General features: G+C 38.1%; 1 protein-coding gene across 1 annotated transcript in view; it reads left to right on the forward strand.

Moving 5' to 3' along the window:
- LOC114458810 (DNA repair and recombination protein RAD54-like) overlaps positions 1 to 24,587 on the forward strand; it is a 46,294-nt gene extending 21,707 nt beyond the window's left edge. The window contains exons 5-19 of the mRNA XM_028441194.1: positions 1,105 to 1,240; positions 1,338 to 1,407; positions 5,082 to 5,461; positions 9,344 to 9,447; positions 12,318 to 12,442; positions 12,520 to 12,670; positions 12,744 to 12,870; positions 14,354 to 14,428; positions 14,518 to 14,642; positions 14,711 to 14,821; positions 16,440 to 16,563; positions 16,645 to 16,723; positions 17,399 to 17,578; positions 22,673 to 22,836; positions 24,305 to 24,587. Of these exons, the coding sequence (XP_028296995.1) occupies positions 1,105 to 1,240; positions 1,338 to 1,407; positions 5,082 to 5,461; positions 9,344 to 9,447; positions 12,318 to 12,442; positions 12,520 to 12,670; positions 12,744 to 12,870; positions 14,354 to 14,428; positions 14,518 to 14,642; positions 14,711 to 14,821; positions 16,440 to 16,563; positions 16,645 to 16,723; positions 17,399 to 17,578; positions 22,673 to 22,836; positions 24,305 to 24,506 (2,153 nt within the window). The 3' untranslated portion in view covers positions 24,507 to 24,587. The remainder of the gene's footprint in view (positions 1 to 1,104; positions 1,241 to 1,337; positions 1,408 to 5,081; positions 5,462 to 9,343; positions 9,448 to 12,317; positions 12,443 to 12,519; positions 12,671 to 12,743; positions 12,871 to 14,353; positions 14,429 to 14,517; positions 14,643 to 14,710; positions 14,822 to 16,439; positions 16,564 to 16,644; positions 16,724 to 17,398; positions 17,579 to 22,672; positions 22,837 to 24,304) is intronic.
- The last annotated feature ends 2,373 nt before the right edge of the window (positions 24,588 to 26,960 follow it).

Here is a 26,960-nt window from a genome sequence, read left to right on the forward strand (position 1 = left end):
CTACACAGTCTGTCAACCAGTCTGCATTCTTTGAAGATGATCTACTGACCATCATCCAGCGCAGGTCTGAGCAGCGCTGTGTCACACACACTCTCATATGTAACCATTGTGCCATCAGTGATCATGCGTAAATTACACATCTGATCTGTTGATTCTGGCCTGACATCAACACGACACAATACTTTGACGGTCAAAACATGGAGAGAAAGGAGATCAGTGGAGCAGTTAGCCCAAAGCGATATTGATCCATGCTCATTTTTGTATATCCATCTCTGCGCACAGCAACCCTCTTTTTCTTTCTCTCTCTCTCTCTCACACACACACACACACACACACACACACACACACACACACACACACACACACACACACACACACACAACTGGAGCCTTTTTTCTATCTCCACTGTGTTTTCTGTCAACTGTGTGTGTCTGCACTTGCTCCTCACTTGTACTATTCTTCCGTACTAAAACAATCACCGCAAACAGTTCAAGATTTCATGAATGGCATTTCATCCCCTGCATCAATTTACTTGCATTTCTTCCTCCCATATTTTTGCTCCCCCTGGGAGATCCGCCTACAATGCATATTCATTAGAGGAAAATGCGCTAAATGGAATGAAAAACACCCCTGCCACCAATTCCGGAGACCACCACAATAATTTTCATACTTCTTATATATCACACTTAAAAAAAAAAATACAGTTGTGTTTTGTTTTACCATGGGGAGGGACGTGTCCCCAAATAAGGTCCTTTTTGAGATTTGGCCGTTAACCTATTTAGAACAGGCTGATATTCCTCTATAAACACCTGCAGGAGAACTTCTAGCTCCATCAGGGAGAAATAAGTTGTTCTCTTCCGTCTCGTTGCCATGGTAGCTCGTTGTATTTTGGCTCCATTGATGATGGCTTTTTATCGTGCTCATGCACGTAAGTAAGAGTTGATTGACCCACTTCATACCAGCTGTAATGAAACCGGATACCCAGAGTTTCCCATGGTGGGGTATGTTAACTCAGAGTTTATGGATGGACTCAGAGTTTATTGAACCTCCTGTCTGAAATACCCCCTGCAGCTTTCAGTTGTTGTCTTATTGATTGACCTGCAGGTTCACTGGGAATCAGGGCACTGGGTCTGAAACGTGCTGGAGTGAGGAAATCACTTCATGACCCTTTTGCAGAAGATGCTTTAGTTCTTTATGAGCCTCCAGCTCTGAGTGCTCACGAGCAGATAAAGGCTGAAAAGTAAGTTTAAAACATCCTCACATCAACACTAAAGCTGTGCACATTGTAGATGTTTGCAGTCAGTGAAATGTAACACAACTTCTCATCCTCCGTCCAGAGAAAAACTACCAGTACATGTTGTTGTGGATCCAGTTTTAGGAAAAGTCCTCAGACCTCATCAGAGAGAGGTAAACCTGCAACTCTTTTTCTTACACTTCAGATCAAATCCAAATATCGAACATTATGACAACTTTCATCACAGCAGGGCCACAAAACTGTGTTTGTCTGATGTGAGGGTCACATTATCAACATACATGTCTGCGTTAGAATAATGACCAATCAGAATCATGTGTTTTTGGAGCCATCATTGTTGTTGTTTTATATGTTTTTTCTTCTGTATTTTAGGACTCCTTTGGCATATTTCTGTTCTCCCTTATTGTATTTTATTTAATTTTTTTTTTGCAGTCGTTTTGTGAACTTATTTTTTTGATTGTCATTTCTTATATTGTTCTGTATTTTTTTTAGCCTCCTTATGTGTTTTTAGAGTCATTTTGTGTATTTTTGTTGCCCTGTTCTGTAATTTTGTTGTGTTGTGTTTTCAGTCATTCTGTGTATTTCTTTTGTCATTTTGTGTTTTGGTATTCATTTTTTTTTGGCATTTTTTATTGTCATTTTCTGTATTTAATTTCTTTTGTGTTTTTTAAGTCATTTGGTGTAGTTTTGTGGTCCTGTTTTTTTTCTGTATTTTTTTTTGTGTGTTATGCCACATTTTATGTTTTTGGAGTCTGTTTTGTGTATATATGTTGTCATTTTGAATTATTTTGTCATCGTATTCTGTGTTTTTGGAGTATTTTTGTGTATTTTTTGATTTGTTTTGTGTGTTTACTTTTATGTTTGTGATGCCTGAGACTGCCTGTGTTTTTTAGACACCATTCTTATATATACTGCAGCAGTAAGTCAGATTAGCTCATAAAAAAACTACAACAAAATAATTCTCAATGTACATCTTTAAAGCAATAAATAGGATTATAATAAGAGCAAGAAAAAGTCATTGCCATGTGACGAAGAATACAGTGACGAGTGTGAGGTTTACACTCGTGAATACTTTAATGAGGGTACGTGATGGCACTACAGGGGTACTTGAGCGAGAGAGAAAAAAAATTTAACAAATGAAAGCATAAAAAACATGGGGCTTTATAATGTTTATTTTTAATTAAAAATGATAATCATAATCATAAATATTACCAGCAACTCACAAAACGACACCAAAAACATGCACTAAGAGAGAAAAATACTTATTATATCCAGCAACACACAAAACGACAACAAAGACACTAAATGAGAGAAAAATACACAATATCACTACAAAAAAACACAAAAATAACAGAGAAACATACAAAATCAAATAAGAAACAACCAATCGACACCAAAAACACACACACTGAGAGAGAATGATTTAGATAATAACAACAACATACAAAATTAGAGAAAAATATACTGAATAATGAAAAGAACCAAATTAGAGAAAAATATAATGAATAATGAAAAGAACAGACAAACAACAACAAAAAACCAAAAAATGATGATGAAAATAATCTGGATTAGAACATGAACTGAAAATACAAGGGTCAGTCTTGGTCCCACTACAGGAGGGTAATGACATAAATGATAAAAACTATAGAAATAGATCTATTCAGGGGCACTAAATTTACAAAATGGCATAATTTAATGTGTGTTATCACTCCATCATTCCATCACTGTGCTCTAAAGTGATTTTTCCACACAATTCTAAGCAAATTCTTCTAGTCGGACAAAGGGGGTACTTGAATTCAAAAGTTAGAGGAGGGGGTTTCTTGAGCCAAAAAAGTTTGACAACCTGCTTTAAAGCATCCAATGTGGCCCACAGAAGAAAGTAAAAAAGTATAGAGAAAACGTGAATGACATAATTCAGTTGTACATATCTCAGTCTCTCCAGTGAAACTCCACAATATTTACAGGGCTCAGTTTTTTCATGCTTATATCACATGATGGCAGTCATTTTTAATCTCACATTGTTGAAAGAACTCCCAGTTTCTTTAAAATCCTGTAATTTCATAGTAAATGGTAAATGGACTAGATTTATATAGCGCCTTATAACCACAGTGAAGCAGTCTCAAAGCGCTTTACATATCAGCTCATTCACCCAATCACTCTCACATTCACACACCAATGGAACAGGACTGCCATGCAAGGCGTTAGTCGACCATTGGGAGCAACTTAGGGTTCAGTGTCTTGCCCAAGGACACTTTGACACATAGTCAGGTACTGGGATCAAACCCCCAACCTCTCGATTAGAAGACGACCCTCCACCACCTGAGCCATGGTCGCCCGTATCATGCAAACAATAGCACAAAATTCCCCTAAATTAAACAAAAATCTGTCCCAAAAATAAGTACTTTTGAAGGCAAGATCCTGCTGGATTGATGTGTCATTCATTGCTTGAATATCGTTGATTCTTCACATATCTTACATATCAGTTAATACGTGGAAGTGCAAACTAGGGCATATTATTGTTAAATCTGCTCTTTGTCCTTCCTAAAATCTGTGGCCCACTACAGATCAAACTGCTCCATCTTTGGCGCCTGAACTAAAAACAGTTTGACAGCAGTAAAACACTTCCTTTTCCTGTACTGACACACTTTAAATATAAAAGATGAAACCAATGAGGGACTTGTTTGAGTTCTGGAAGATGCACGGGTAGCAGGTTAGGGTTAGAAGCATCAGAACCTTGGTTACAAATGTACGATTTGCCGCAGTCACTTATTGCATTATATTGTATTGTATGCAGGGTTGGGGTCAATTACATTTTTTAATAACATTTTCTTAATTGTCTATGTTCAATTACAATTACAGTGTCAATTACCAGTACAATTTCGTTCTCAATTACTGAAGTTCAACTACAATTAATCACAATAACTAAGCCTTTAATAAACAATCTCATGATATGTAACCTTCATCTTGTGTTAGCTTCCTGTTAGCATCTCTAATGATAACAGGTCAGTTTTGAATCATGTCTTAAATCAGCTGTAAAATACACTAAAAAATATTACCTTTGATTTCATTTGTTTCTCATCTGTTGGTTACCTTGTTAGACTTCCTAATCAATGAAAATATTGGTTTTAATATCTTTGGTGTGGACGTCTGTTCCTTTTTTTTTGTTGGCATACCTCTAGATTTCATTATCTTGGTGGGAAAAGTAAATATGAGACATATTTTAATGATTGCTAACTATGAAGATGTGTTCAAGATGGCTGACAGTGCAGTAGGGCTGGCGTGAGCTCTCCATTTATCTCAGTCTGTCGCTGTTAATGCTGATAATGCAGTGACCCACTCAACCCACTCAACCTAAATATATCTTGCCACTTCCTTTGCCATTTTTTAGTACTTTTTTCTGTTTTTGGGCCCAGTTTGAGAGTCAAACAACGTGCTCTACTTACCTGTGCCCTGTGACTCTTATAACATCGGCTCGTTCAGGCATGGATGCGGTCACTAACAAAACTTTGATCGATACCCTACAGCAATTAAAAAATGACTTGTTGTCTCACTTTGACTCTAAACTGGACTGCATTCAAAGCAGCATGGATTCTATGAAAGAGTCGCTCGTGTCGATGGGTGCTAAAGTCGGTGAGCTGGAAGCCAGGGTTAGCACTAATCAAGACACCCTGTCTACTCTGGAGGAACGGGTTAAGGCCCTGGAAAAACAAAATGCTTACCTGGCTGAAAAAGCGGATGACGCCGAGAACCGTAGCAGGTCCTCAAATCTACGTCTTGTCCGTGTTCCAGAGGGTTCCGAAGGCCGGGACATGATCGCTTTGTCGGGCAGTTCCTCACTCAACTCTTCGGTAAAGAAAACCTCCCTTCTCCTTTGGTCATCGAGAGGGCACATCGATCTCCAGGAATGATCGGACGTGATTCCAAAGCAGGTCCTCGGCCAATCATTGTAAAGTTCCTCTACTTTCAGCAGAAGCTCAGAGTTCTCCATCTCTCCCGCGACAAAAAGGAGCTTGTGTACAATGGAGCCAGAGTGCATATTTATCCTGACATCAGTGTGGCACTGATGGAGAAGCGCCGCTCTTTTAATGCCGCAAAGAAGAAGCTCCGTGACCTGGAGATACAGTACAACTGGGTCTATCCCTCTACTCTTCGAATCCATGCAGATAACGGCAAATTCCTACTGCTCCGTTCTCCTGATGAGGTGGTCGTGTACATCCGTAACGTTTCCAAATGATCCACACGACTCTGATCTGTAAACCTTCTTTCTGCGTGTCACTTATATTTAAGTTTCTGATCTGATGCGGCTGACTGCTGACTATTGTGCACGCTGTTCTCTGTTTGCCGTAAACGGTGGCTGTCGTGATTTAATCACCTGATGCATATCCCGTCTATTTGACTGTTTGGAGCAGCAGATTCGACTGTTATAAAGTCAATAATATTAATGGTTGAGTGGTTTCTGTTTTGTTACATTAATTAGGGTTTATTTAATTTTTCTCTAACAAATCCTATGTCTTTGATTGATATACATTTTGGTATGCTATCTAGTCTAAGAAGATCTCCCTAATTTAATATTGCAGACTGAGATTTCTGTTCTGAGATTTCTGTTTTGTTTTTGTTGCTGTTTGCTGTTTCTTGTATTATGTATGTATGTGTGATTGTGTGGTGGTGTGGAAGTGTATGTATGATTATATTTGCTCTTGACTGGTTGTTCTCACTCTTATTTGTTGTAAATTGCTTTATATTTTTTCTCTATATTTTCTTTTTTATTAAGTATGGTTAATGGTCTTAAAATGATTCATGTGAACATCAGAAGCTTACTTCCTAAAATCGACCAATTGAGAGCCTGGATAACTTACAATAAACCTTGCATTATTACAATATCTGAAACATGGCTTTCTTCTAGCATCTCTGACAATGATATTCATCTGGAGAATTATATTTTGTACAGAGCAGACCGAGGCTCTAGAGGCGGCGGCGTAGCCACCTTTATAGCATCTAATCTTCAATCTCTGCTTATTCACCCAAAAGAAAAACAAGTGCACTTTGAAGGTCTGTTTGTAAAAGTTATTTTGCATGAAAATAAACAATAAATCATTGGTAATATTTACAGATCTCCTAACTCCCCTTCTGATTCCGTGAAAAATATATTGTCTACAGTTTCATCCTTAGGCCGTAATAATGAGATGATATTACTGGGTGACTTTAACATAAACTGGTTGGCTCCTTCCTCTGCATCTGAGCGAAACATTTTTAATAGCTCAAACTTTTCCCAGTTGATTAATGACTGTACAAGAATTAGTCCCACATCACAATCTCTTCTTGATCTGATCTTAGTAACTCACCCTGAGCGCTTTTTAGACTCTGGTGTGTTATCTGATTGTTTTAGCGATCACTGTATTGTGTATTGTATATGGAAAATTAAACCTCCATGTCTCCCCCCAAAAATGATTAAAGTTCGTAGAACAAAATGGTTAAACAGTGAAAACTTTATTAACGATATTTTAAATATTAACTGGGACAGATTTTATTTAATACCTTCCATAAATGAAGCCTGGGACTATTTCTCCTCTGAACTGCTAAATGTTATTAATCTTCATGCTCCATTTACAGAAATCAGAGTTAAAGGAAGCCATCTTCCCTGGGTGAATGGAGAACTCCTCAGTCTGTTTAGACAACGGGATAAGGCCTGGTCAACATTTAATCAAACTAAGCTTGCTGCTGACTGGGATGTATATCGACACCTGCGAAATATATGTACCACGCAAACTAGAAATGCTAGATCAAATTATTACAAAAACAGTCTTACAAATAACTTTAAACATCCTAAACAGTTTTGGAAGCAAATAAACAAATTATCAGGTAAATCTAACTCTGCAACACATAATATGCTTATTAATGATGTAATTACTAATGACTCTGGTGCGATTGCTTCTGCCTTTAGCCAACATTTTTCACAACTTCCACAGGTCCATTCTCCTCCTTCACTTTCTTCCTCTGATGCTCCATCTTGCAGCAGTTTCTCATTCAGTAGGGTAAGCCCAGCTGTAGTAGAGCAGATCATAAATGAACTTTCTCATAGCAGTGCTGGTCCAGACGGCATTGAGACCAAGTTTATCAAGCTTGCCGCTCATGTTCTATGTTTTCCTTTAGCCGATTTGTTTAACTTATCATTTAGTACATGTGAAGTTCCCTCTGCCTGGAAATGTGCAAAGGTCATCCCCCTGCATAAAGGGGGTGACACTAGTAATGTAAATAACTACAGACCAATCTCTATGATTAATAGTATTGTTAAAGTCTATGAGAAAATAGTCTTTAATCAACTATCAGAACACCTCTCAACCAATAACCTCTTATCTCCATTTCAATCTGGCTTTAGAATATACTTCTCTACTACATCTGCTTTATTAAAATTTACCAATGGTATTTTTTCTGGCTTTGACAATAATCTGCTTACTGGTGCTTTATTTATAGATCTCTCCAAAGCGTTTGATATGGTCGATCACTATTTGCTTTTAGACAAGCTTCATTCTATAGGCCTGGATAGGTCTTCGCTCCTCTGGTTCAATTCTTACCTTCATCATCGGCAACAGTGTGTGTTTTACAATGGCAGCTACTCTGAATTTTTATTTATTGAGAAAGGTGTTCCGCAGGGTTCTTCTCTTGGCCCACTTTTATTTTCAATATTTATTAATGATCTCCCTCTTGCATGCAATGACTGTAACATCCAACTTTATGCTGATGACACCGTGATTTATTCTGCAAAATCTAATATCTCAGATATTAATTACTCTATTCAGCATGACTTCAATGCAGTTCAATCCTGGCTACAATCTAATAAACTATTACTCAATAACTCGAAATCAAATTTGATGTTGTTCCAGAAGCGGGTTCGCCCAGTCTCAGCCAATGAGATTAAACTTACTTTTTCTGATTTGTCACCAGTCCCAGTTGTTGATCAGTTTAAATATCTTGGTCTATGGCTAGACTCCTCACTGTCATTTAAAACTCATATACAAACTATTACAAACAAAATTTCTTATCGCTTAAAATTGCTTTATCATTCAGTTAATTGTTTTAGTTACTCAGTTTGAAAAAGGATAATTTTACAATTGATTCTTCCCATTATTGATTACAGTGATATTATTTATCAAAACACCACTGCCACGATTCTCCAACCACTTAATGTCATGTACAATAGTCTGTGTAGATGTATTCTCCGCTGTCCCTTCAGAACTCACCACTGCCAAATGTATGAACATTTGTCATGGCTCTCTCTGGCATCTAGACGACAGCTTCACCGGCTATTATTTATATTTAAATGTATTAATTTAAGTTTTCCTGATTATTTAAAACAATATATAATTCCTTTCAGATCGTCATACAGTTTGCGTCATGCTAATCAACCATATCTTGTAGTCCCTAGAGTCAAAAAAGTAGTCGGTAAATTTTCATTCAAATATAAAGCTCCATTTGACTGGAACATTCTCCCATTATCGATCCGCTCTCTAACCTCTGTGTCTCTGTTTAAAAATGCTCTTATCCTCCATCTCCAGAATATCTGTCAGTGTTTTTGATTATAGGCTATGTAACCGAAACCTTTTTTATTCATTTAATCTAATGAAAGTTTTTACTATCATTAGATAGCTACTATTAATGACATTATTATTACTTATTTATTTTTGTATAAAATATTTACTGTTTTGAGCAACTGTTAAATGTATACTGTGTGTGTGTGGGTGTGTATGTGTGTGTGTCTATCTATATTTTGTTGTATTTATTATTTTTGAAATATTGAATTTTTGTATTGTCTGCTCTGCTGTATCTGTCATTTTATGTAAGTTGAGGACCCCCTCGAAAACGAGATGTTCCATCTCAAGGGGCATATCCTCCAATAAATAAATAAATAAATAAAATGTGTAAACCATAGAACTGCAACACACTTCCCCAGTTTTGCATTTAGTTAAATTGTAATTAACAGTTTTTGTAGAATTTCCATGAAATTCCCTAGACATTTCCATAAAATTACAATTACAAAGTCAATTATCTGAATTAAACTACATTTCATTAATGATTGAATGTCTCGCCTTCCAGTCTTGTTCGTAACTGGTATAACGAAGTAGGGAAGTGGCTTGGAGCTCGCCTCTCACCAGTGGCCATCGATGGAGGCTCAAAGGATGAGATAGACCGGCAACTAGGTGGGAGAAGTTCAACTATTAAGGTTCCTGCATACTTTTATCAATCTCCAAATAATAGAAAACAGAAATTATTATTATTTATTTATTTTATTATAGGGACAGTAGATATTCATTGATGTTGATAGGTTTTAAATGTAGTGAGTCCCCAGGACCCACAGGTGGTGATTTGAGTGGGTCTCTGGGAAATTCAATGGGTCCCCAGTAAAAAACTTTATTTCTTTCTTTTTCTTATATTCTTCTATTTCTTAAATTGTAGTGTTAAACTCTTTTAATGGTGGTATGATATGTCTATAATTAGCGTGTATATTTATGTATGTTCAAAATGTATCTGAAATTAAACAAATACATTTCAAATGAAAACAAAATGGTGTCTGTTGTACAAATAAATTATCAATAAAAGTGCTGATTTTAATACAAACAAAACATTCTCATCATCATGACAGAGTCAAAAAATAAAATGTCACCAAAATCTTCTTGTCTGAACATCAACTAAATCAAATGAACTGAGTCAATCACTACGAAACTTTTAGCACAAAATGTAACTTAACTAACAGTGCCAAGTCTGTAAAAATGAAATGATGCAGATATGTTTGTGGTGTATTGTAAGCAGCTAGTTAACTGGCTAGTTGTTGTTGTAGCGGCTAAACTAACATGTACTCAAGGCGATCATGTTTGTGCAGATTTAATGCGTAAAGGGGTCCGCTGACGGTTAGGTTTATTTTGGTAGTTACTGTGATTTTAAACATAAGTTGATGTTTACAGTGTATCGTACCTAGCAACATCACTGCTTACTACTAAGAACTTTGTATCTTTGACTTAGGGCCCTATAAAATTAATTTTACTTTTTTTTTTTTTTACAAATGAGGTTTTATTTTTTCTCAAATTCTGTTTTCCACTTTATTTTATTAAATTCCGTTTTTTTTTTTTTTTTTCAAATATTTATCATTTTTTAAAGAAAATGTTAGTTTTTAACAAAATAAATACTAATACATAAAGAAACTCATAATCAAACAAAAATGTATGTCAAAAATAAAGTAGATATAAATTGTAGTGACATGGATTATTCTGACTCCTTTTTAATTATTTATGTCATATAAAGATGTATGAGAACAGCATTAATGTCACCATATTTCCTCTCGGGGATCAATGGTTTACTGAATCTGATCAGATTTATTGATTAGGTTTTTATCAACTTAGATTAAATTAACTCAGATTTTGGTCTCCCATCTTTTAAAAGCTGTCGTTTTTCCTCAAAAAAAGTTTCTTTATTGTCTCTAGCGCTGTCATCCTGACTGTAGTGTTATCCCGCCCACTAGCTAGAGAACATAGCAGCAGCGGTCACGTGGTATCTATTCACTAATGTACTGTGAACTTACATATAGCATTTAGCATAGTGCGGTTACGTCCAAAGGCAGATCTCTACGCTGCCTTTGGACGTAAATGGTTGTCATCTTGGGGACCTGACTGCGCATGCGCAAACACATAAAACCACGCAATGGGAGCAGAGGCAGAGGAGCAACGTGCCTTTGGGAGGGGGCGTGGCCTCCCTCTGCCTTACAGCGGAGTGAGACTGCAGCTATTCCAGGAAATAGCACTGTTTAGTAATTTGGGCTATGAAAATCACAAAATGCTGACACTTTTACACTTAGGTACTGTTGGCTATTGGAAATGGAAAATTAAATAATTTATAATTATATTATAATTAAAACAAATAATAAAAATATCAATTCACCCTTGGGTTGGCACTGCCTACCTTACCTACCCTGACGGCACGTCACTGTCTGTAGCTCTGATGAGATGTTGTTCGAATGTAACATTCTAATAACGTTGCTCCAACGGACTTTTATTTTGTAAACCGGAAGTTCCCATTGAAACGTTTGTACTTGAGGTAGCTTGCTGACTGTGAATGTTTACCTATGAAGCACGGACAAAAAGCTGGAATTAAAAGACCAAAATTACAGAACGGACTGAGTTATTCTTAGTTAGCCAGGCATAACAGTTCCAACACTGAGCAGGGGAAGATGATTAAAGCTGATCACGTTTTCACGGAGCACCGCTGCGATACACGAAGCTTTCAGGGGGGAGGGCGGTGCACTCAATAAGCGGTCCCAGGAAACATTTTGAAATGAATTCCACGTTAACTGGCTAGTTGGCTAAACTAGCATGTACTCAATGGGACCATGTTTGCGCTAAGTTAATGCGTAAAGGGGTCCGCTGACGGCTAGGTTTCTTTTGCTAGTTACTGTGATTTTAAACATAAGTTGTTGTTCACAATGTGTCGTTTTTCATGGGAAAAAATTAGGTGCGTCCCTGGGACACATGGATAGTGGATTTAATGCGTCCTTTTAGAGTTTTACAAAGTAGTAAAGTATATTATATACATTTCTGTAAATATGCCAGAAGTAGCCTAAGGGCTATTTTTCATCTGTAGTCCCTGGAGTAGTGTTAAAGTTCGGTGCCATGCTCAGGGGTACCTCGGCAGTACTCGAGAAGTGCCCTGTCACCTCTCCAGCTACCAGAACAACTTCTGTATTTTGGTCCGCACCAGGACTTGAACCGGCGACCCTCCGGTTCCCAACTCATGTCCTTACAGACTGATATAATTGTACAAATATAATACAGATATATACAAAAATCAAAGCTGTCGGGTTACAGTGCTGAATTGCAAAGTTCGATCGCCACAGGCAGGAATGAGTTCCTGTAACGTTAGATTTTACTTGTATTACTGGTACCAGTGAGACATTTTAAGTGTACTAGTTTTATTCCGTGTCATTCAGTCAGTGAAGGCTTTAAAGAGCTTATGATGTGCTCACACTCTGGTGTTTATTAGAAAGTACGGACAGAATTTGACATTTATTCATGTTTTCCAGAGAATTTCATTGCTCAGCATGGTTTGCGAGTACCAACCCCAATCCTCATCATCTCATACGAGACTTTCCGCCTGCACGCTGAGGTGCTGCACCGCTGCAAAGTGGGACTCGTCATCTGTGATGAGGTACGTGTGGTTTGAACTCATTCAGTCATCGGAGCGATCAGGGAATGATGAACTGCTGTAATGGCCATGTGTCGCAGGGCCACCGTCTGAAAAACTCTGACAACCAGACGTACCAGGCTCTGAACGCCATGAGCGCTCAGAGGAGAGTGCTGATATCAGGGACTCCGATCCAGAACGACCTGCTGGAGTACTTCAGCTTAGTCCACTTTGTGAATGCTGGCATACTTGGTGAGGAGTACTCGCTCTCTTTGTCCACCTCGTGCACACATACAGTACCTGTGATTTCTTCTCCCTCTACCAGGCACAGCCCACGAGTTTAAAAAGCGCGTTGAACATCCCATCCTGAAGGGTCGGGATGCTGATGCCAGTGATGGAGACAGACAGCGAGGAGAGGAGAAACTCAAGGAGCTGATCAGCGTTGTCAACAGGTTTGCCACCAGCTCACAAGTAGGACTTTCCTTACTGCTTTAGGAATGACTTGGGAAAATGTGAACGATGCAAGATTTTCCATAATTTCTGTGTTTCGATTGTAATTGAGAAATGACGTGGAAAAATGACATTTTCAGATATTTTCAGTTTATAAATTGTTAACTTAAACACTCACTGCTTTCTACCCGTTAACTCTTCAAAGTCAATGCCACCATGCAGTGGTTCCATATTTGGGGGGCGTCATAACAGGGGGGTGGGGGCTACTAGAATGGCCTTAGCATGATCATTAATAATAAAGCTTTATTATTGTTCTAAAATATGTGATTACAAATAGGGCTGGGCGATATGGGTGAAATGTCATATCTCAATATTTTTCTCAAAATGGCGATGTATAAATATACAATATAAATCTTGATATTTTTAACTCAAAGAAATTTTACCAGAAAGACAATTCTAGTTCAAATTTGCTGATGAAAAATGCCACACAGGCACTTTTATTAACAAACCGCTGCACAATATACTGCCATATTTGGCTTTTTCTCCTCTAAGGGGCAGCATGTGTGAGTGAGTTCTGGAGTATGGCCTGTATAGGAAAAGGTCTGGGTTAGGACGCACTCATAAATCCATCTAACTGTGCTTTTCATGCTGTTCTGAGAAGTAGTGAAGGCACTGACCCCTAAAACAAGTCTTAATCCAAAATGAGCTATAAACTAAAAATATATTGATATAAGTGATATTGTACATTTCTATATCGCCAAAATGGAAAACTTGATATATCTTGAATATCGATATATTGCCCATGTTTTTTTATATTATTATTATTATTTGAAGAAGAAGTTTAAAAACTCAACACTTTTAAACCAATTGCAGAGCTACTGATATGTGCGCATATGCAGTGTTCAAACAAGAGTGTGGAGAAAATGTAAGAAGCCATATGATTGGCTGAAAGCAAACACACCTGATTGGCTGATGAATCTGTCAATCAGTTTTATCAGCCAATGGTGACGTTTGTTGACCCGCTACGTGAAGGCAGTCTCATAATTGACCACACACATTTCTCTCACAAATGCACAGAGGTTTCACAGCACAGAAGCAGTTTGTAAACGCATATTCAGAAATTTTCATTACCTTTGGATTTATATTACAAGTGTGCCTCAAAATGTGAAGTAGAGCTTGTGCATTTCAGAATTTATATTACAATTTTGCATAAAATATATATTTGTGAAACAGATCGTGTGCATTTGTGAATCTGAAATACAACTGCAAGAGTTCATTCATTATGGTACTGTTCTGATTCCATAACAAACTCTTCACCATTTACTTGAACCTAGCTGAGAATCCATTCTTTCTCTAATGTTTGTCGAAGCAGAGGATTTTCTACACTTGCGTACGAGGACGGCTGATTTTCTGCCTTGTCTTAATTATTTCAGCTGTTTCACTTTGTATGTTTTTTGTCTGGATTTCTTTGACCTGCATCCACAGGTGTTTGATCAGGAGAACATCTGATATCCTCTCCAAGTATCTTCCTGTGAAGATCGAGCAGGTTGTGTGCTGCAGGTAAGGAGCCTTTGAGTGTAAAAAGAAGCTGCAGGAACACACGTGTATGTCTGTGTTATGTAAGACTCTGAGTACATGATGCCCTGCAGGCTGACTCCTCTACAGGCACAGCTCTACAAATGCTTCCTGAAGCAGGCCATGCAGTCCTTACAGGAGGACAGAATCAGTGTTTCCTCTCTGTCCTCCATCACTTCACTGAAGAAACTCTGCAATCGTGAGTTCTGCATCACCAGCTGTTCAAATCATGGTCGTATCTCCACACCTGACTGTGCTCTCCACCAGACCCTGCTCTCATCTATGACAAATGTGTGGAAGGGAACGAAGGCTTCGAGGGAGCACTGGACCTGTTTCCTTCAGGCTACTGCCCTAAAGCTGTGGAACCGCAGCTTTCAGGTGAGAACCTGTAAACATCAACATCAGCTTCCTTGAATTAAACAAATATAATAGAACGTCCTCATCGGAAGCACATTCAACAAGTAATGCAGCTTATTATCTAATAGCTAGCTCTAATAGCTCGGGGCTAAATCTCCAGTTTTATGACAACAATCTACCAAGTCCTATTGCATATGATAAAGATTCTTAGAGTGTTTAATTCAATTCAACTTTATTTGTATAGCACAAATTACAGCAGTCATCTAAATACGTTTATCAAAATATAAAATTCATAATAAGAAAGAAAAAACTCAACAAGATCCACATGAACAAGCATTTAGCAACAGTGAGAAGAAACAACTCCCTTTTAACAGGAAGAAATCTCCAGCATTTATAACTCTCTGAGGGCCAATGTTTGTGAAGAGACGCTCAAGTTATAGTTTTTTTTGTCTTTGTTACGTCATAACTTTAAAGCCAAAAGTGAATTGTTGAATTGATGAAGTTGATGATGAATGTAGTTATAGAGTTACTCATGCTTGTTATAGGCCCTCAATAATAAATACTCACACACACTGTAGAGACAAAAAATAACACTTGATTCAAAACTCTGATTTGAAGACGCTCTTTTCAAATTTGAATGAGGCATTATGTGGGATCCGCAGTAATATTGGGACTATTATGGACACGCCCTCCCAACTCATTCATTTTATTTTTTTCTATTGTTTTAATTAGTTGATTGTTTTTGTTTAGATTGTGAAGCACACTGTTTATATGTGGCATTGAGTGCCACATATAAACAGTTGAAGTGTTGAAGTATTCGACTGCTTCATGTCCACAACACTATTAACTTTTCCTTGGAAATCTTCCCTAGGAAAGATGTGTCCATGTATCCGTACGTAGAGATCGATATCTATCAATCTTTTTCCCTGACTGTGATGCCTTTCAGTGATGAGTCAGCACTACTAGCCAGGGTTGGGTTCAATTACATATTTCAATTACAATAACATCTTTAATTATCTCTGCTCAATTCCAACAAAATTATGATTATAGTGACCAGCATTTTTTACACTTAAAATTATAATGATTATTTTTCCACTAAAAGTCAATTACAATTACGTTTACAATTACTAAAGTTCAAATTTAATTAATCACAATTACTGAGCCTTTAATAAATAACCCCATGAAACACAACATTCTTCTTGTGATAGCTTTCTGTTAGCATCTCCCTTGATAACGGGTCAGTTTTGACACGTGTCTTAAATCATCTGTAAAATACACTAAAAATATTATGTATCATCTAATTTGTTTTTCATCTTATGGTTACCTTGTCAGGCTTCCTAATCAATGAAGATATTGGTGTTAATGTCTTTGGCGTGGGCGTCTGAGCCTTATTCCTGTCCGTATACCCCTCAATTTCAATTTATTTAAAAAGAAGATAAAATGATCCTCAACAGAACTGAAATGGGAAAACTTGAAATGAAACATATTTTAATCATTTTTAACTACATAAGTGTAAGCCACAGAACTCGAACATGGTTCCCCAGCTTTGTGTTTAATAAAATTGTAGTTTTTATAAAATTTCTGTTTAGTGGTTTGTAAGCGGCACACACATTTTTAATCATAACTTGTTCTGTTTTAGGAAAAATGCTGGTTCTGGACTACTTACTGGCCATGACGAGGACCACTACGAGTGACAAGGTGGTTCTTGTCTCCAACTACACGCAAACACTGGACCTGTTTGAGAAGCTGTGCAGATCTAGAAGGTGCTTTGGAAACGCTGCCCATGTCCGACCTTGGTCATTAGTTTTCTCTGACGTGTGAACCTTTGTGTCGGTCTGTTCCAGATACCAGTATGTTCGCCTGGACGGAACCATGTCCATCAAGAAAAGGGCCAAGATTGTTGAAAGGTTCAACGTTCAGTCTGTGAGTGTGACTTTGTGGAACAAGAATGAAAGATATGAGAAATGAGGGCTGTGTTCGAAATGTCCCACTAACATTCTACAATCACAACGAGTATATGCGGTCGACTGTATATTAATAGTATGATTAGGATGATGGACCGTTCCCATTGAAGTATAATTCCAAGTTTTTCAAAATGCTTTTGGAACCTATAACGACAAAAATCTGAAAACATTTTAAGTGAGAAAGTGACCAGGTAGAATATCAACATGTGCTCATTTGATCCATAAAACTTGCGGAAAACACATTTAATTCCCACATTTCAGAGATTTTGGGAGAACCTCCATGCTATTGACAAAACTTCCAGTTAACTTCAAAACAAGAGCCCTATTTACAAAAGGGGTTTTGAAATGGGGATGTTAATTTTTTAGCTTGAAGCCGGTTCCATGACCATTTTACGTTCCGCTTGCAATGCATCATGCGGCGGTTCTGTGTGATTAGTGTGCCCACCGTGCAATACTTAGGAAATGTCTCGATATAGCACACATCTGGGTATTTCTCACGTACTCAATCTTTTCATACTATCTAGTGTGAGCGCACTACATACTCATTTTGACGTCTGACTTAATGTGAGTAGTACGCTAGTATGGGATTTTGAACACACCCAAGGAACTGCACCTGAATGCATTTGTTTTTCAGAACCCAGAGTTCATCTTCATGCTGAGCAGTAAGGCTGGGGGGTGTGGCCTCAACCTGATTGGTGCAAATCGTCTGGTCATGTTTGATCCTGACTGGAACCCGGCCAACGACGAGCAGGCGATGCCTCGGGTATGGAGAGACGGTCAGAAGAAAACCTGCTACATCTACAGGCTCCTCTCTGTGAGTGCACACAGTTAACAGAATGAAAATACTACCACATTAAATCAGCAACAAAAAACTTAAACACAACACTCCCTCCTGAAAGAATAACTAAACCCCAAAACCACTTTTTCTACTGAATACAAATGTATTTGGGTATGAAGTAATGCTGTTGATTGATCTTGGTCCAACTCTCAACATTTTAGTCAAAGTATTTCAATTTGGCATATTTTATTGTAAAATGTGAGTGACTGCCTTCTATGTGTTGAAACCCAGCTATTACAATTGATTTTTGCTATTGGCTGAGAACAAGATCATGTGACATTTTGGGACCATCTTGTGTCACAAACAAGCATTGTTAGCCCCCCGGTCCTTTGATAAATCAACTGTGGTCTCGACAATCTGTGGTGAGTAGGTTGGATTGAGAGAAGAGTGAATAGAGAGGTATATTGAGTATTGAGTAGCTAGTTAGCATAGCATAGATTGTTACCGTAATTGGAGATTTAATAGTGTGGACTGGGCATGTCTTAACTGCTCCAGGATTCCCGCCCATAATCAAGGCATTTTTTTAAATTCCAATTCCAATTTTTTAATAAAGCATGTTTAAACACAAACAAGGTTTGACCAAAACGCTGTACAATAAAACATATAACATATAAGAGAAATACAACATTGAACAATTAAAAATGACATAGACTCACACGGTGTTAAAAGCCACAGCAAACAACTGTTTTCTAGAAGAGATTTAAAAATGGGAACAGAAGGAGCCTCTCTTATATTTATCTCGTTTCATAGCCTTAGAGCTGCCGCAGAGAAGGCCCGATCCCCTCTGGACTTCCTTTTCGTCCTCGGCACGGCCAAGAGCTGCTGGCCAGCTGAGCGTAGAGCCCGAGATGGAGTGTATGGCTGAAGAAGTTCAGACTTGTCGGATGGATGGAGGCCATTTAGACATTTGTATGTCAATAAAATAATTTTAAAATCAATTCTTTGGCGTACAGGGAGCCAGTGAAAGGAGGAGAGAAGAGGTGTTTTATGCTCCTGCCTTCTTTTACCAGTCAATAACAGGGCAGCAGTGTTTTGTACCAGCTGGAGGTGAGCCTAACATAGAGAGAGTTACAATAGTCCAGTTGTGTTGTGATAAAAGCATGGATAACGGTCTCCAGTTCTTTCTTACCTAAAACAGGTTTAAACTTAGCAATGCACCACAGCTGAAAGAAGCTCTTTTTTAAAACGTAAAGTTGACATCTTATTAAAAGTAAATCCAGAGTCCACGATGACTGGTCACAGACTTTTTTGAATATTTGTTCATAGAGTCCAGACTGAACAAGACTTTGGATTTGCTTGAACCAAACAGAATAGGCTCTGTTTTGGATTCATTCAAACTAAAAACATTAAAAGATATCCATGCCTTAACCTCATTTAAACAGTTCAAAAGGACCAGGAATCATTGGGTATCAGGGGCAACTAAATCTGACAATCATCAGCATAACAATGAAACGAGATGCCATATTTTCTCATTATAGACCCCAGAGGTAGATGGTACAGAGCAAAAAGAAGGGGACCAAGAATAGACCCTTGAGGAACACCACAAGATGGATGCGCAGAGTCAGATGTAAAACAGTCAATTTTTACATTAAGAGTTCTGTCACATATGAGTAAAACCAGTTAAGATCTGCCCCATTGAGCCCAATTCAATGCTCTAATCGAGAGTGTGCGATATGATGATATTAGATCGTTAAGGATTTCAACATGACGATGATCTCCCAAATCACGGAGATTGTAGAATCGTCTGTAGTTCACATTTTAACCCTTGTGGTGCCGTGTCTGCGTCATATGTCTGTGGTCCATACACAGTCATATGATGCAGACACGGCTCCCCCCCCAGTGTACGGACACAGAGTTAGCTTAGAGTGCTGTTTCCTCCGTGTTAACGCCTGTCTGTCAGAGGCTCAGTGCAGATGTCTGTCTGTCTGTTAAACTCCATCAGTTCTGAGTGTTGAAACACTGAAATATGTTTGAGAAAACACTGCATGTGTTTCTCTTCTATAACTAACTCTCTGTCGCTGCGCTGTAGCAGAGATCTGCTGCTGTAGCTAACGGGGCTGTTTCCATATTCTTAAAGAGACAGTGTCCTGAATGTGATTTACTTTAAAAACTACTTTCATCAACTCAGAGCTGCCCTGAAAAAAGCAACACTACATAATTTAATCACATTTCAGCCTTAATGAAGGAAAAAGTCAAAAGTGACACAAAATGTTGTTATTGTGTTGCTAGTCATTAGTAAAAGGGTCTTTGTGGCTCTACTGACTTTGACCCAATATTGTTTTTCTTGTAAAACTATTGAAAAAAATTATAATAAATGGAGTTTATATCACCTTGTGCCATTTTGATATAGAGATATGAGTATTGGTCCATATCACCCAGGCCTAATGTAACCAAAGCAGTAACGTTTTATTTTGTAAAGGATATGATTGTTTGAACTGTGTGAAATGAGGGATTCAAACACTGCTTAAAGTAGGATTTTATTGATATGAGTGTGTTACCTCAATAACAAATAGAAATCACTAGACTGATATGATGCCTTGTTATGTAGCAAGTGTTGCTAATGCTAATGCTACACCACTTTAGTTAAACAAAGTAAAAAGACTGTCAGCTTTTTTGTTTGATGTTAATTGTACTAGAAACCAGTTTGATGAATTTCTTACATACAATTTAAAAAAAAGAAAGAAAGATAATTTCCTTGTCCTAAATGATCTTTTATTCCTTTTTTCCATTTAGGGCAATGTTTTAAGAAGGTGATTTGGTTTTTTTTATTGGTAAAGAACGTTAAAATAGTCTAAATGATTTGAATGAAAAAAATCGTGATAAAATCGTGATTGTGATTTCACAAAGTAAAAATCGTGATATGATATTTTTCCCATATCGCCCACCCCTAGTACACCGTATCAAAAGCAGCAGTGAGATCTAAAAACAAAAGGATCACTGTGTTCCCTGAATCCGTTTCCAAGAAGATATCATTAAAAACCTTCAACAGTGCAGTTTCTGGACTGTGAATTTGTTTAAAACCTCATTGAAAATCCTCATAAATGTTATTTGCGGAGAGGAAATCATTTATCTGGTTAAAAACAATTTTCTCTAAAACTTTAGACAAGAATGGGAGCTTAGAGATGGGTCTAAAGTTAGAGTAGACTGAGGGATGAAGGGCAGGTTTCTTAATAAGTGGGTTTACTACAGCATGTTTAAAAGCAACAGGGACAACACCAGAAGTCAAGCTGCTATTTATGATCGCAAGAACTGATGGTCCGAGCGTGAGAAAAATGTCTTTAAAAAGGCGTGGCAGAATATCATCAGTAGGGGAGCCTGAAGGATTCATATGATCCACAATTTCCTTTAATTTCTGTAAGGATGTCGGCTCAAACTGAATAAAGGTAGCTGAGCAGGGGACAAAGATAGAAGGGTCATGAGCAACCTTATTAATAAAAAACTGCAAAAATGTGTTACAGAGCTCAGTGGAGGCATCGAAGCTGATTGGCTGAGGCCCATCAATGAGAGGATCCGGGTAACATCGTTAAACCAAGGCTGAGGTTTAGGTTTTAAACGCTTCATTTTTAGCAGCACCGCAAAGTCCAGAGTTTTTAGACATTCAGCTTGTGTGAGCAGATGCTCTGTATCTAAGCTCACAGATTACCCAGAGTCACCAAAGAGTTCTCAGTGAAGTCAGAAGTAAAGTATTGTGGTGGAGGAGTTAACCACATTGGAGAGCAAGGCTGGAGCTCGCGCTTTAAATTTGTGTGCAAAGGAAAAGTAAAAAACAACAGGTTTATGATCAGATAAAATTGCATCACCCACATTCAAATTTAAAATAGACATCATTACACAAGAACAAATACAGAATATGACCTAACTGGTGTGTGTGACCCACTACGCATTGCACCAAGATTGGATGAGATCCACAAAGTCATGTGTGTTGTCAGGACAACACACATGAATGTTGAAATGCCGAACAATTAAAAAACAATCAATCATACTTTGGCATTAGTTCGGCCAACCAGTCTGAAAAGTCATTTATAAAATCCTTGTTGTATTTGGTCTGTAAATCACAGCACACAGTACCAGCTGGGATCAGCCCAGCACAAATACTGTAGAAACAGTTCAAAGCTGGACGGAGGAGATGGCGCTGAGAGCTGTTTACAAACAAAGCTCTTCTTAAAAATAGTCACTAGACCTCCTCCTTTACCAGACTTTCTCGGACTATTAAAAAATAAACAGTCAGTAGGCAACTGATCCGAGAGAGCAGTGGACTCGCCAACGCGTAGCCAGGCCTCAGTTACGAAGAGAAAATCCAATCCACTGGAACCTGTTTGCCAGGGATCTTGCAATGACCAGCGCCATCCTGATAGGAACCGAGAGGCCATCCTGAGTAGAGGCAAGGCACGGAGCCCAAGTCAGATGCCACAGATTCTCCACGTTTCTTCCGTGCGTCCTGAGATTTGAAAGACAGCACCGGACTGGGGGTCGACTCCAGAGCCCACCACGGGAACCAAGTAGGAGATCGCAGGATCACAAAGTTGCCAGGGTATGCAGTGGATCAATCCAAGATCTGATGAGAGCACAAGGGAAGCCTTGAGTTTAACAGCCGACCGCCTCGTTTGCCTCTGTGTCTCCTGCGGTGTCTCCAGGCAGGTGAGGATGTGGTACGGAGCATTTAAGGTGGCACATCCACAAGAGTTGAAAGGATCGCAGTTTTTTGCTCTTTTTGCCTCAAATTAACGGCAGAAAAATGAAGATCCAAAAGTGTCTGACGGTGATGCACCAGGAGGGAGTCGATGTCATTAATAAGAAGCGTCAAAAACAATAAAATCACAAAAATAGTGGACAGAGGTAGACGACAGGCCACATACACCAGCGCCATCTTACTGATCATCATTTCCCTCCTCGTGGCAGGTCAGGAGAAAGCAGAGGTTTAGTTACTTTTTGAGAGTTATGGGAAATTTCCTTTATTGTGATAAACTAACATATATTTAAAATCAATTCTGTGCACTTGGCTGTGAGCAGAACCAGTCACCAGTCCTTTAATTTGTGTGTGTGTGTGTGTGTGTGTGTGCGTGCTGACAGACTGGGACCATTGAGGAGAAGATCCTGCAGAGACAGGCCCATAAGAAAGCGCTGAGCAGCTGTGTAGTGGATGAGGAACAGGACGTGGAGCGCCACTTCTCTCTGGGCGAGCTCCGAGAACTCTTCACTCTCAACGAAGACACTGCCAGCGACACACACGACAAGTAAACGCTTCCTCTGACAACTCATTAGTGAGGATGCAGCAGGCACTTGTTATCCTATAGCCTATAGCTCGGCTAATGCTAGGTTGGGAATGCTAGATTAATGCTAATGCTAGGTTAATGATAATGCTTGGTTCATGCTAATATTAGGTTTATGCTAGGTTAATGCTAATGTTTGGTTAGTGCTAATGTCAGGTTAATGCAAATGCTAAGTTTGTGTTAAGGTTAGATTAATGCTATTGTTAGGCTAATGTTAATGCTAGGATAGTGCTAATGCTAGGCTAATGCAAGGTTAGTGTTATTGTTAGGTTAATGATAATGCTAGACTAATGCTAGCTAACGTTAAGCTAATGCAGTGTGACGTGGACCAGCACCTGCATCCTCACTTGTATTTTATTCAGGAAATGCAAATATTGTAGTTTACAATGTTATTATTGTTTGCATCATATGTAGTTAAACGATTCTACTAATTACTGTGTAATGATAATGATAGATATTTTTCTCAAATTTAGAAATGATAAGAAAGTCACTTCTTGCACCAGGAATTAATAACAATTGTTCATTATCTTATTATTAATAATAATAATACATTTTATTTAAAATCTCCTTTCATAACAATCAGGCACACTTTACAAAAAAAGATAAAAACAATAACATGAATCAATGAGGTAAGTAAAATTAAAAAGCGAAAGCACAAAATGAAATTTAGATTATTTGTTAATTTGTAGTTTCATGTATAAGGCTGACCTTACGCTATCATTAATGTCATTCTTATGACATTAGCATGAATGAGATGTCATGAAGACTGTCATTAAGTGTCATTTACTGAATTCTGACACATTTGGTATATGTTGGTATTTCTTGGGTTAAGGCAGGGGTCTGTAACCTGTGGCTCTAGAGCTTCATGTGTCTTTTTGACTCTTTTGGAATGTCTCCCTGTAGCTTTAAAAATTATATTTAAAAAATGAATTGTTATGTTTTACAGAGGGTTTTAAGGATTAATGACATTAACTTCAAATACAATTCTGATAAAACAATTTGTTAACTTACTTAAACATAAATCACATTGTGCAATAACTCTGCCACCTTCCTACTTCACCTCCTACAACATCTACTGACCATCAACTTTCCCTACACCTGTGGCTAACCTTAAGGTTTAAATCCCTGGTAATATAACTAACAAAAATAGTATTCTGGAAGACTTTGTGGGGAAAGGTTTATTTAATTCCCAACATGGCAGCTTAACATGCATGCTTGACATGTTGCAAGAAATTAGCAATTAGTATGTGACATCACATGATCATGAGTTATCAAATTCAAGTAATTTTTTTCACCTTCAAATCCATTAACTCGTAATATTGTTCAATACTATTTTAACTGTATGGAATTTAATATATTGTTAATGTTAAACAAAGTGTAGGGTCTCATCTTTTGATCATGCTGGTCTTTTTCTCTCCTGTGTCGCTGTAAGGTTTCGCTGTTGTCGGTGTGTGAATGGCAGACAGGTCCAGCCTCCTGCTGATGGTTCAGACTGTACCAGTAACTATTCCCAGTGGAACCACTGCTTTGACAGGAGAGGCCTGAGGGACCAGGTGCTGAAGGCCTCCTGGGATGCAGCGGTCTCTTTTGTCTTCCACCAGCGTTCCCACGAAGACCAGAAAGGCCTAGTATAACACGGTCACACTCTACATGCATGTACTATTTATTTGTTGTATCGACTGTTTTATTTTTAATAAAATACATGTGAACCATAAGGTGTGATATCTACTCTTTAAAACTATAGGTTATTTACATAACCCTGGTTCTCTGAGTAATAGAAGTGAGATGTCTCACTATGGCAGTGGTTCCCGTACAAGAAAGCGCTCAATTTTCCATTTTGCTGTTTCTGTTTTGTTGTCCTATAGCTTTTGTAATTTTTTTTGAGAATAGTTTGTTTTGTTTTTTTTAAGAACTGTTTTTAGGTATAGAGTTCACATCTGTATTATGAAATGAGTGCATACAAAGTAGTAAATTAAAATATAATTACCGATCATACTGAACACATTGGGAGAATTTGGCAAAATATCAGGGTTCAAAGTTAATTTACAAAAAAGTGAAATCATGCCACTTAATACTACTGCCAAATTGATTAATTTTGACCTTTTTTCCCTGAAAGCTAACACATGAAAATTTAAATATCTAGGAATCTGGATCACACATGATTTTAATGACTTTTTCAAAGCTAATTTCCTCCCATTATTGTGTCATTTAAAACAAGACTTGGAACGGTGGGGTCTGCTGCCTTTATCATTAGGAGGTAGAATCAATGTAATTAAAATGAATGTGCTGCCTACATTTTTGTATGTTTTTCAGAGCATTCCTCTGTTCCTGTCAAGATCTTTTTTCACATCAATTGATAAACTAATATCGGAGTTCATTTGGAATAAGAAAACACCTAGAATACATAAAAATATGTTACAACGCCATTGTCAAAATGGTGGATTTTCCCACAATAACTTTCAATATTACTACTGGGCTGCCAACATATGAAATATACTCTACTGGAAATGATCCCAAAACTCTGATTCAACCCCTAAATGGCTTCAATTGGAACATTTGTCCTGTCATTCTATCTCTTTAGATGCATTACTTAATACAGATCTTCCTTTACTTAAACGTATATCTGAATATTCTTCAAATCCAATAATTAAACACTCTTTTAAGATATGGACGCAATTTCTAAGAGTTTTTTCATTAAAAGATATTTCAATCCACGCCCCTATAACAAAAAACCATGTTTTGGTCCTGCCCAAAACTGGATGGGTTTTGGAAACTGATATTTTCAACATTTACAGATGTCATAAAAACGTCATTAAAACCCACACCCATAGCGGCAATATTTGGGGTCATACCACCTGACTTGCATCTCAGTCGTCGGGCCAAAACTATGGTTGCTTTTGGTTCTCTTTTGGCACTGTCGAAGCAAATTATCTAATAATGTTTAATGATACATTTATATTTGTCATGTGTGTATGATTAAGGGGATAATTTGTTTTTTAACTCTGTGCCTGTTTTTCTCTTCTTCCTCTTGGGTAGCCATTACACAACACACACACACACCCCCCTGGTCTCTTCTTTGTTGTCGGTGGAAGGGGGGAGGTGGGACAGTGGGGTATAAATGTGTGTGGAAGGAACTTTTGGGTCCTTCTTCTTTTTTCGCGCCTCTCCCTTGGCCAAGGGAGACCACTGCTTTGTCTATCCCGCTTTGTACCTTTTTGTTTAGTTTAGATGAAATCATTTTTTATTACTTCATCATCTCTCCTGTCTGGTCTTCATCATTTATTACCACAGAGTGTGTTTTCAAGTCAAAGACGAGGTAACCGTAAATTTCACCGTAACAGCACGCCGACTGATAATGTTTAAATGGAAGGACAAACATCCTCCGAGTTTCAATCATGGCTGAATGATATTGTTCATTTCTTGAAATATGAGTAAATACGATACACCACAAGGGGCAGTGGCCAGAAATTTTATACTAGCTGGCAACCTTTTCTCACTTACATAAAGAAAATGGAAGCGAAGGATACTGTAAATTAGAGCTGATGATCCCACCACTTTTTGGGTAACTTATTAGGGGGCCAAGCCCGTGGGGCCTAGGACCAGCGGTGCTAGGAACCCTATTGTAATCGTAAGGATTTTTATTATTATCATTATTATATTTATTATGTTTCCTTGGGTAAAAGTAGTGCTGCAGGCTAAACCGTGCTAGGTAGGGCGGTGCCCTTTGGTGGTTGGGTCCAAAACCCCCAGAGGACCTTGGACGCAAAAATTCACATATATCCGCCAGCAGGTGGCGCTCTAACAAAGGTCAAAGCGTTTTGGCCAATAATTCCCACACCGTTTGTTGCAAATTTAAAACCTTCATATCCACAGATTCCTTAAATAGCACTGAATCACCTGGGCTAGGCCACGCCCATTTCCGCCTAAACTTTTCTCGGAGCAAAATCGCAAAAACTGAAAAACCTACTTTTTTGAACTCCTCCTTGGGGTTTTGTCCAATCAGCGTGAAACTTGGCACGTAGAGTCTTCAGTTGGACGTAATCTCCAGTTAACTCTATGAGTTTGTTCGGGTAACGTTTTCTAGCTGG

The sequence above is a fragment of the Gouania willdenowi genome, unplaced genomic scaffold (assembly GCF_900634775.1).
Source record: "Gouania willdenowi unplaced genomic scaffold, fGouWil2.1 scaffold_188_arrow_ctg1, whole genome shotgun sequence".
In the NCBI taxonomy this organism is placed as follows: domain Eukaryota; kingdom Metazoa; phylum Chordata; class Actinopteri; order Blenniiformes; family Gobiesocidae; genus Gouania; species Gouania willdenowi.